General features: G+C 47.3%; 1 protein-coding gene across 1 annotated transcript in view; it reads left to right on the forward strand.

The window, feature by feature from the left end:
• FAF1 (Fas associated factor 1) overlaps positions 1-12,179 on the forward strand; it is a 2,829,503-nt gene that overhangs the window by 2,565,908 nt on the left and 251,416 nt on the right. Inside the window, exon 18 of the mRNA XM_069642220.1 lies at positions 4,629-4,844. Within this exon, the coding sequence (XP_069498321.1) occupies positions 4,629-4,844 (216 nt within the window). The remainder of the gene's footprint in view (positions 1-4,628; positions 4,845-12,179) is intronic.

Here is a 12,179-nt window from a genome sequence, read left to right on the forward strand (position 1 = left end):
ATGCATTCAAGTTCCTCCCTTCTCCGCCTCCCCCTGCTCACCCCTCAGATTGTGACACCATCTCTCCTTGAGGAGATCTGTTCTGTTGTCAAGAGTGAAGAAGTAGAGTAAGTACCCTCCTCTCAGAGAAATTTGGGATTCTTCTCTCGTATCTTTGAAATACAGAAGAAGAACCAGACAGGCCTGCGAGTAGGCCTAGATCTGTTCTCCTTAAACCTTTACCTACCCCTTCAAAGGTTCAAGATGGTTACACCAGCACTGATAGCGAAGTCTCTGTGTGAGGGAGAGTGGATGTGCTCCCTGGATCTGAAGGATGCATAATCACAAATCCCAATTTGGCAGCCCCATCGTTCATCCTATGGTTTCGGGTCATGGGCTCGCACTTCCAATACAAGGTTCACCCGTTTGGCCTCAATTCAGCCCCAACGGTGTTTACGAGGCTCATGAATGTGGTGGCTGGTCTACTCCAATCACAGGGCCACCATGTATATCCATACCTCGACGACTGGTTGGTTTGTGCAGACTCGCCAGCGGACGTTGAGAATACGGTGGCCAGGCTAATGCATACTCTACGACTGGGGTTCTCCATCAACCTCAAGAAGTCGCATCTCCAGCCTACACATTCCTTGACCTTTTTGGGTCTCATCTGGGATACAAAGGAGGAGAGGATTTTTCTCACTGTGGTCAAGGTTGTGGCGATCAAAACGGCTACAGGGCATTTCCTCAGCAGGGAGGGGACCTCTGCATGTTGGTACCAGCACTTGCTAGGGATTATGGCAGCCTGCCTCCTGGCAGTGCTTCATGCCAGAATCACAATGAGGAGGATACAGCTCCATTTTCCAGCCTCTTGGAGCCAAGAAGCTGGTTCTCAAGCAGCATTAATCACCATACCAACGCATCTTCACCATGACCTATTATGGTGGAGAATGGATACAAATCTCATGGGGGGGGGGCCTTTCAGGCAGTCTCAACTGGCAATACACTATTACGGCGGATAGCTCCCTCGAGGGTTGGGATCCACACTGGGCAACCACAGTGTGCACGGCCTATAGTCGAGCGAGAACCAGAACAAGCGCATCAATTGGCTCGAAATGATGGCCCTCTGGCTAGCCTTGAAAGCTTTCCTTCCGGTTATTAACAGCCCGGTCTGTATTCAAACGGACAGCTCTACCTGCATGTACTACCTCAACAAACAGGGGGGTCACAAGATCACCTCCTCTGTGCACTTCACTGAGGCCCATTGATATATAGGAAAGGGCCTTAGTGAACAGCATTTGGCTCTCTGTAATCGACCTGCTGCGGGAGTCTAACCTAGAGTCGGGCAGGCTCAGCAGACTGAGGGTCGACGACCACGAGTGGCAGTTGAATGAGAGGGTCCTGAAGGAGATATTCAACAAGTTGGGTCATCCACAGATAGACCTATTCGCCACCATACTCAACAGGAGGTGTCAACAGTTCGCCTCCTGTATGGGACGGGGCATGGGTTCACTGGCGGATGCCTTGCAGCTTCAGTGGAACGGCATGTGGGCGTACGTATTCCCTCCGACTCCATTAATCCGCTAGGTCATCTGCAAAGCCAAATAGGCACACCAACTACACCTCATTTCGATAATGCCACGGTGGCCAGCCAGACCATTGTTCTAGGAGCTATTTAGACTGTTGAATCATCGTTTCCCTTCCTAGTTGGGGTGGATGCACTGTTATACCAGCATGGGTGGGTGGGGCTGTAGTGCTCCCCTCCCCAGAGAAATTAGCCCTAGCAGCCTGGTCCCTGAGCACAACCTGGATTTCATCCGAGGGGCAAGAAACACTTCCACTAAGAGTCGATACAGAAGCAAATGGACCCGGTTCTGCCATTGGGCCAAAGAGAAAGGGTGTAGAGCCCTTGGGGTGCACCCTGGATCACGTGTTGTCCTTCTCTGCACACCTGGCACAGTCGGGGTTGCAGGTTGACACATGCCGCACCTACCTGGCGGCCATAGGTGCATACATAAATTCCGGTTATTATGTTTTCTCTACTTCCAACCCGGTGGTCAAAAGACATCTGGCAGGGCTAACCAGGTTGTACCCACCTGTCAAGCTCCCGCACCCGATCTGTGATCTCAACGTGGTTCTGTGTGCCCTGGCCCACACACCATTCGAGCCCATGGCATCTATAGACATCAGACTGGTCACGATTACAAAAGCGCTCCTGGTGGGTCTTCCCTCGGCGCGCAGACTCAGTCAAATTCAGGCCCTAGTGGCAACCAACACATATATGGTTTTCCATCGGCACAAGATAGTGCTCCAGGCACACCCCTCATTTCCCCCAAAGGTGGTGTCGTTTCACCTCAATTAAAAAATTGTCCTTCCAACTTTCTTCCCAACTCGAAAGATTAAGTAGATAAGGTGTTATAGGATCTCTACGTCAGGAGAGCACTGAGATTCTACCTTGACGGGACTAGGAGCTTCTGCAAATCGGATGCCCTGTTTATTACTTTCAGCGGATCTGACCCAGGGTGTCAGTCTCGATAGCTATGTGGATGGTAATGGCCGTCCAGGAAGCCTACAAAGGGCAGTGCCTGAAGTTACCAGCAAACATGCACGCTGATGAGATCAGAGCCAAAGCGACAACAGTGGCCTTGCAAAGACGCGTGCCATGACAATCAGCGGGGTAGCCAATTGGGCTACCCCTTCAGCCTTCTGAAAGCATTACTGCTTAGGCGCCAGTGCTAAATCAGATGCGGCCTTTGGCCAAGCGGTCCTGAAAAGCTTGTTTTCTTAGCAGTTACATTGTCTCTCCTCCCCGGGCTCCAATCGGTGGTAATCACCCATACAGTATGAAGGAAATATGTCCCACCATCCTCCCCCTTAAAAAAAGATGCATCATTCGGCAGATATAATATAGCCGACGCGTCAAAGGGAACTGAGGTGTGGCACCTGTGGGCGGAGCCAAGGGAGTGCATGTTCCCCAGGACACGCCCCCAACTATATTTAAAGGGGAAAGACATTATTTTGGTGAAAAGGGTTCCATTTCCGTCCCTAGCGAGGGCCCCATAGGCCCCCTTCCTCCTTTACAGTATGGAGGAAGGGGGCCTATGGACTCGGAGTCTAGGAGTATGTTAGTCACTACGGGGAGTAACTTATCATTTTTACAACCAAGTCCCTGTGCCAGTATTTACTGTGACTCCTCGCCTACGTGAAAACAGTCTGTTCTGTAGGGCCACGGGCACTCCCAAATGGCTCATCCGTTTAACAGGCCCGTCCTCCACGTCTCGCCTCCCCCTGCAATCAGCTGCTCACTTGAGCAATTTTCCTCAGATTGACCCCCTCCACCCTCCTGGATTGTTGGGGCATCCCATCACAGCCCGGGGCAGTCCCACATCTACAAATGTGACACTGTGATCCGGAGCCTACCGAGCAGCAAGTCTCTCAGCCTCCGGCACACTTATCCATGAGAGGAGAGTTCCCTCTAATGCTCATCCTGTCGGGCCCAGCCACTGCCTCGGGGAAGGAGGCAAGGTGAGAGTGGGAGGCCCTCCTTCCGCTAGAGGGTGTCTCTGCGTCCCCTGCTGTTGTGGATCATGCCAGGTGTCGAGCAATCCGGAGCATTCTGCTGCAACATCTGCCTTCAGCAGTGACACCATGCTCAGGTCAGACTAAGGCTCCAGACGCAGCAGGCGAGGGGTGCCTCTGCATCAGGATCCGACATGATGCCTCAGGGAAAACTCAGGCCAGTCTCCCCAGTCCAGCCGTGCGCATCTACTCCGAGCGGGACGTTTACCCGGGCAACCTGTGTGCTCTGTTACCCGCACAAGATGTTTCCAGGGCTCCTAGGACTAATCTACAGGGTATAACATAAGGGCTGCGGATCGAAGCTCCAAGCTTTTACGTCGTCTTAATTCGGCTTCTGGCCACACCCCCTCCTCCCACCTTGATGAGGTAATGTTAACAAAATTAAATATGTTGTGATATGTTACAAAGCTTTTACACTGCACTAAATACCTCTGAATGGCAAAGTATCTGGAAGTTGGCATGTTGTGCCGCCAATAGAGGTAAGGAGAATGCAGTCTGGTCCACAATTCTTTTTTTGGGAATGACATCAAAACAAACATCTTTCAGAAACATGGTGCCCCGTTTGGAATGTTAACATTTGCAAAGTGGGTCTTGTTGAAAATATTTCGATAGATGGAAAAAGGTTCACTAAAGATTTAATTTTCTGCTGTTTTGCATTAGTACCTGGCCTTTTGCCTGAGAGATACAATAACACCCTTTAACTTTCTGGAAGGTGCTTGCTGGGCTTTGAGATATACGTTTACAGGAAGGAAGCATTCCTTTCCTGTGATCAATTAGACATCTAGCAATTATTCCTTTTCAGCCACATAAATGACCGAAGCCATTAGTCAAACAGTGCAGCGCTCAACCCTGCAGTCTTCAAAGAAGGATTTAGTTTAATTAGTTTAGTTGTCTGTCACTAGACAGTGGGAAATAAGTTGGCTTGCCACTTTGCGGCTTGGTAATGTAGGTAATAAATATATGGTTGTAATGATCTCTCTGGCACCTGCTATTTCTTGAACAGAATGGAAAATTGTTCTCGTTTACCCCGTAATTACAATTGATGGATCTAAGTTGTCTTTTTCCTTCTGTAGGCTATCAGACTCTCTCTGGAGCAGGCCTTGCCCCCGGAGCCCAAGGAAGAGAGCTGCAAGCCTGTGAGTAAACTGCGCATCAGGACACCAAGTGGAGAGTATTTTGAACGACGCTTCCTGGGCAGCAGCAAACTGCAGGTCGTTTTCGACTTTGTGGCATCTAAAGGGTATCCTTCCGACGAGTTCAAGCTACTAAGCACCTTCCCCAGGAGAGATGTAAGTTAACTGACACAGCTCCATAACATGTCCCAGGAAAGGTCTCGAAGGATACATAATGACAATCAAGTATGTCTGATCATTTTTTCATGAAACTAAAGCTCATTTAAAAACACAACATATACCGTGTTTGTAGTACAAAGCCCCCATCGGTAGTTTCGAAGACGGGAGAAACATTCAGATTATGCTATAATGCTTTAATCTCTCGTGCAATTAAATTGTTCGAGCAGTTTTCATAGAGCTGCAATTTAAATTCGCAAAAATAAAAATACAGTACTGTATACATTATTGTAAATTGGTGCAGAAGCCCTTAGGAAATGGTTATTCAGCACGACCCGGTAATTCAGATTAAGAAATGGAGCACTGGAAGTGAGGCAAGGGAAGACAGTTGTATATGTCGGGGTGAGGGAGCAGGCCCAAAGATGTGCAATCCGAGGAGCAAAGGAGTCTTGCTATGCGATGCCATACCTTCCTAGCTCCGCATGCTGTTGTATGTTACTGTGCCATGAGCAGCTCCTTCTGTTCCACCTGAATATTCTATACTCTGGCAGGTTCGGCCAATTTAGCAGACTTCAGTTACCATCACATAGAGCCTGTGTAGGCTCCAAGGAGGAAGAAGAATGTATGTATTACCCTTTTGAGTATGTGGTTTTAGTCCGTGCTTTAATTGGCGTTTTAGAAGTGGCAAGCTTCTGAATCCATGGTAGTCGCTGATCTGATTGCAGGGTTGGCGGTAATAGTCAGGGAACCACCCTCATTCAAGTAATTCCATACAGCAAAATGGTGCAATTAAACTATAATTTCGCAGTAGTACTAGAGATGCATCTTCTTGTCTTAGAATACGGAGAGGGATACCCAACAGACAAATAAGTGTAAGGGGTCAGTCATCTGAGAACTATTTAAAAGGATAGTCGCTTTACAAATCGTGCTTTCTGTTCAATGAAATCTCTTGTTTTGATCTTTCTTAGCTTTTCTATAAAATGTGTAAAGCTGAAGCTGTATGGAAATGACCGAGGTGTCTGCTCTTAGCTGGAAGTTTCTCATCTCCCACCAATATTTGTTCAGAATTCCCATTGTTGCACATTACCTGTTGTTATAACTCCTCTCTTTCAGTTCGTCTATGTTCTAAACCCCAGTGTGTCTCATTGTCCTCTGTGCCTCTCATTTGTCCCGATGGACTTCTATTGTCACCATTCTTCCTAATGTCCCTTAATGTATTTTCTTATTCCCACAATGCTTTTAGATAATAGAAGTCTCATTATCTAGCAAAGTCTTATCTTCATTGTTTAGTAATGCCCGTGCATGTTGCTTTTCGTGCTGCTTCACAAAACTCAATATTTCTTTCCTCTTCGCCTAATGTGCTGTGTGTCGCTTTCTTCTTTAATGTTTGTATCTTCAACACTGAGGTGCCTCTCCATACTCCGGATGTATTTGTCTGATCATTGCCACAATTTAACTCTCTCCTATCCCAATGGTCCATCTTGTACCACACAGTAGCTCTCATTAACTCGAATTGCAAGTCTCATATTTTTCAAAAATGTCACTCTGTTACCAATAATATGCCACACCTTGTCTTGTCAATGTCTTATCTTCCTTCAGTGTGGCTCTCGTTTTATCCTTCTGTGTCTGGAATGTGTCTCTCAGTGTATGGATATGTCCTAGATATGTATTTTTCCCAATCCACTCAGAGGTTTCTTCCTGTCTTGCCCTATTTAGACCACAGCCAGCAATAAAGCAACCTTTGAAGGTAGCATGTGCTCTAGCCTTAACTGTTAATGAACGTAAATGTATCCAAGGCCTTCCTCATCCTTATGGATGACAGCTTGCACACTAGGAAACAATGGAGGAAGTGACATTACTGTAGCTCATATAGTTCATTGATTTTAACGTGCGTCAAAGGTTATCTGACAAAGATTGAAATTTCAGATTCCTGCATGAAGTCATACATTTTGTTTAAAAAGCAAATTGTATTCACTCATGCCATACTAACCCTAAGCAATTTTATGAAAAATATTGTGCAACAGACGTGTCTGGATTTATTCAGTGTGAACAGCGCTCATAAACAGTGCTGCGTTAGAATCGGGGGATATCGTTAAAATGCACAGATGGGACTGGCCACAGTGCTTAGGTGGTGAGGTACTGTCCAGAGAGAAGGATTTCAAATTCTTTCCTGAAGTGTAGTATGCAAGGGGCTTGTTCTCAGAGTTCGTAGTTTGTACCAGAGGGCATAACGGAGGAGCGCCTTTTTTATTTTATTTATTACAGTTTTCTGATGGACTGCATCCTCCAGCAGAGCCCTTATCTTCATAGATACCCTCCAGCGCAGCTTCTCTCAGAAATGTTCAGCAGGGGAAAAACTACCTCCAACGATCTGCCTCTTTGATTACGGGAATAACACCCCTTAAAGTAGATCACACCACACCAAATGACCTCAGTTCCTTTTTTCTACATGCTAATTTCTCTGGAACACTTTATTCAATTCCTTGCTGTGCAATCATGCCCCTCCCAAGCCTTTGGTATTTAAGTGCTGTACGGACTGAAAAGTTGTTACGAATCTTGAGGGTGTTGTCCCTTCTTCCCTGGGGGAAGAGTCCTTACTTATGGGGCTAGGGCGATGCATCCACAGTACAATAGTCCCCCTGGGGGTGGTGCACCAATGGTGGGGCACATGGGGAAGGAATATGGAACATGGGATCACCCTCCCCCTCCTTTACCTCACCCTACATCTCGTCCAAGAATAAGCCATACTATTTCCATCCTCGAAAACAACTAACATGTATAACTGTCATATTTGTGCAACTATCCTACATGATAATGTTGATTACCTGGACAGTATAGAGTATTGTGCATATAGCCAAACTGATCGGCATAATAACACTGAAAATGCATATGGCCAAACTGACCTGCAAAATAACACTGAAAATGCATATAATCAAATCCACATGCGCATAACACCACAGATAATAGAAGATATTGTGCAGGAAGTTCGACAGACGGTACTGTGATGAAGGAGATGGTCAGGAGTACAATGATCACTCACAAGCAAGTCAACGAGTAGTATTGTGTTAAAAAACCTTGTGATTGGCTTGAAGAATGACATCCATCCAATGCTGGAGTTGCACAGTGGTTCAAGCTGCAGTTCGAGCTCAGGCTAAAACGAAAACGCCGGAGAGATGCGAGAACGAGAGAACCGCCACCCAAAGAGGACAAACGGGGAAGCTGCACCAGACGAGAGACAAAGCACGGAAGGGACAGAACGCGCCAGTGGGGAAAAGCCTTAGTCTACAGTGAGCCTTCAAACACTGTTGCATTCTCAATTGCTGCCGGATACTCCTGGAAGGAGAAAGCTGCTTGGCACAACGAAGACTGCCACGAAGGAGGCAAGTAGGCGGCGCTGGGGCGCTCAGGAGCTGTATGAAACAGGAAACTTCATTTGTTCGAAATCACGAAGAGCACTTTTATTTCCTTTGAGTGGAGATCAGCCATGCAGGTTTAAATTCGACTGTTAGTGTTAGGGACAGAAGTTCATGGGACACGACAGTGACAATTTTATTTATTTATTTTTTTTAGTTTAGGACTTGACAATCTCATTAGTTTCCTTTGAGGTAGGGAAACCCCTCTTAGTCTTGGGGATAAAGAGGCATTTCCTACCCGATTTATTATTAATAAAAATCTGTATCCAAAGTTTTATAAACTTATCTGGGTCTTCTACACCATTACAAACACTAATATTTCCCTAATCAACCCACAGAAAATGTGTGTGGCTGTTGGGATGGATCACGTCATCTAGCAGTGCGATTCATCTCAGTTGATGAATGCCAAAATCATGAGTTGGCAGGTTGCTTAACTGGTGGTAGGCCCTCCCAACACTAAGTTCCCTGCTTTGTCATAATGTGGGGTCTTCGGAAATAGTGACAGAGGGCCCCACTCCTGATTAGAAGAGCCACAAAAAGGCTAAGAAAAGATTCCACTCCCATAACAATTTGCATCATTCTTCTTCATCTTCCCATAAAGAGAAGCAGCATCGATCCTGGTAGTATGAGACCGAGGACTACTCGGACTCCTATGACTCTAAAGTATCCTTTTCATCTACGCATGCTTGCAGGGAAGAATGGGAGGAATAGAAAATGCATGTTCTGGGGAATTATCTTTCCATGGTAATGGTGATGGCCTCAAAGCAGTGACAGAACCTACTGTGTTCACTCTGTCCATTAGAGGTGTCTGCGAAAATCTGCAGCGGCACATTCTTCAGCTCTTCTTGCTTCGACAATGCAGTTTGTTGACGTTGAAACTTGGGTCTGATGAAGAATCTCTTTGTTGATGTTTCAGTTAAACAGCATGAATTGTGACTGCCTACAATGAAGTCTCTTTTGATACACATTTTCAATCAACTATTACCAATACAGAGAAGATTTTCCAGTATACTATTGTAATTACACTATATACTCCTATGTCCCGTCCTCTTTCCTCCATCCTGTATGGCCGTCCCTCGCTAAGAACGGGAACGCAACCTTTTTCACCATAAAAAATTGTCTTCCCATTAAATTTAGTTGCGCGTTGCCCCAGGAGCAGGCGCTACCTTGACCCCGCCCACCAGTGCCACACCTCAGTCCTCTTTTCCACATCAACGGGAGCTGACCTACTTCACCAGCGCTCATGGTTGAGTCTCTACAACACGCAATTCCATACGTTTTTCCCTTTTTCCAGATTTTATTTTTTTCTACTACTAACTTCTAATTCTTACAGGACACCGTCCATGAGTGTGCCGCCCGTCCACGATGCATGTTGGCTGTGGAGGGCTTCAGCAGGTGCCCTTCTTGCGATGGTTCATTTCGCACATCAGATCCGCATGCCCACTGCCTCCGGTGCCTTGGCATGGACCACGGATGGCACAGCTGTTTGGTGTGCTATGCGCTTACTCCCCGAAGAATTGGTTGGCACAGTGGAGGGAGCTGTTTGCCAGGTCTCCACCAGACCATATAAAGGAGTATGTGAGAAGGAAAACCAAGAAGGCAAGTATATTGTTTTCTAAACCTCCCCGCAAGGGCGACTCCTTCCCAGGGAGGCCCGCTAGTGGGAGGGGCCAATCAGGCTCTGCTGCAGGCGAGAAGGGTACCGAGGCTCAGGCAGCTAGCAGCCTAATGGCTCAGGGATCTAAAGATCCTCCCAGTCCCGTCATCAAGGAGCCAAGGGGCTTAAACACTGGGACACGTCCCGAGGGGCACTGCTCTATTAACAGGCCTAGGCTTGAGGGGGTGCTGATACGCACCGCAGATGGCACTACCGGCTCCATGGCTGAGGCCCAATAGCCTACGAGGCCTCCGACTGAGGTGCAGGGACAGGCCGAGCATATGTGTCCAAGTTAACAGGCAGAACCCTGGCCCAGTACTGCCACGGAAGCACGTGCAGCGGGGTTGGACAAAATGGCGGCCCACATGGACAAGATGGCATCCAAACTAGATGTGCACCCATCCAGTGAATCCCAAAGGCAGGAAACCACTGCCAGGGAAGAATGGTCTCAAATACCCACGCCACAGGTCACATGGTGTACCACCTCTCTGACCACAATGGGACAAATGCGGTACACAGAGGCTTTGTGCTCGTGCTACAGGCACAGCGGGGGCAGACAACAAGCATACATGGAAAAAGGTTCACTAAAGATTTAATGTTCTGCTGTTTTGCATTAGTACCTGACCTTTTGCCTGAGAGATGCAATATGACCCTTTAATGTTCTGAAAGGTCCTTGCTGGGCTTTGAGATTACAGGAAGGAAGCATTCCTTTCCTGTGATCAATTAGACATCTAGCAATTATTCCTTTTCAGCCACATAAATGGCCAAAGCCATTAGTCAAACAGTGAAGTGCTGAACCCTCCAGTCTTCAAAGAAGGATTTAGTTTAATTAGTTTAGTTGTCTGTCACTAGACAGTGGGAAATAAGTTGGCTTGCCACTTTGTTGCTTGGTAATGCAGGTAATATATGGTTGTAATGATCTCTCTGGCACCTGCTATTTCCTTAACAGAACAGGCAGAACAAATCTGCCTATTCAGGTGCCGGTGCAGGAATGTGCCTCAACCAGCCTGTGAGGAGCACTTATTCAATAAGTTCCTAACACTCCTGTTTGTCCCCACAAATGGGAAGCATTCCTAAGGGTATCATCCAGGACATGATCCCTCTCATGCTTCCCCCACAACTAGGATCAGTACACCCACTTAAGCATTCCTTCAGCCCCCCTCCCCCCTCATTAATATGGTCATTTGCAAAAACAGAGACGCGCCAATTGCTACTGATATTAATGGCGCGGCAGTGGCCGGCCAGGCCTTGGCACTGGGACCTCCTGCAAATGTCCGATCAGACTCCGGTTCCCCTTCCTGTCAGGATGGAATCTCTACTGATGCAGCAGGGGGGGAACGGTTGTTCACCCCTGCTGCACCTTATCTGCTCAGAGACCGGCAACCTGGTCTCTGAGCAGATAACGTTAAGGCACCTCAATCTGTCTCAAGACAATCTGGAAATCATCCAAGGCGCTAGAAGCAGTGCTGCACGCAGGCATTACAAAAGTAAATGGGCCAGATTCTGCTTCTGGGCTAGGGAGGCAGGAGTGGAGCCCCCATCATGCGTTCTAGATCTGGTGTTGTCATTCTCAGCGCACCTAGCTAAGGCTGAGTCAGGTCCATGTCGATACATGTCAGACCTACCTGGCAGCCATTGGTTCCTACAGAAACTCGGACAGGAATGTGTGCTCTATTTCCAACCCAGTGGTGAAAAGGCATCTGTTGGGGCTGACTAGGTTGTACCCACCTGTCAGGCGCCTGCACCCATTTTGGGACCTCAATTTAGTTCTCAGCTCCCTTGCGTATTCGGCTTTCGAACCCATGGCATTCATAGATATAAAATTAGTCACAATGAAGCCAGTGCTCCTAGTGGGCCTCCCTTCGGCACACAGAATTAGCAAAGATCCAGGCTCTAGTTACTACAGAGTCGTACCCTGCATTGCATTGAGACAAAGTAGTGCTTCACACTCATCCTACTTTCGCCCCAAGGTGGTCTCATCATTCCACCTCAACAAGGAGATAGTGCTTCCTGTCTTCTTTCCTAACCCCACAAATGGCGCTGAAAAGATCCTTAACTGTCTTGACTTCAGGATAGCATTGAAATTCTACCTGGATAGGACCATGGATTTTCGCAAGTCTGACGCCCTGTTAGTCACCTTTGGCGGGTAGAAATCAGGCGGGCAGGCATTCAAGGTTTCAATAGCTAGATGGAGGATCTCAGACATTCAAGAAGCTTAAGATGCAGCGTAAGGAGTTTTCAAAAGTAACTTGCAATTTTGGTCAC

The sequence above is a fragment of the Ambystoma mexicanum genome, chromosome 1q (assembly GCF_040938575.1).
Source record: "Ambystoma mexicanum isolate Mex_15411 chromosome 1q, UKY_AmexF1_1, whole genome shotgun sequence".
NCBI classification, from domain to species: Eukaryota; Metazoa; Chordata; class Amphibia; order Caudata; family Ambystomatidae; genus Ambystoma; species Ambystoma mexicanum.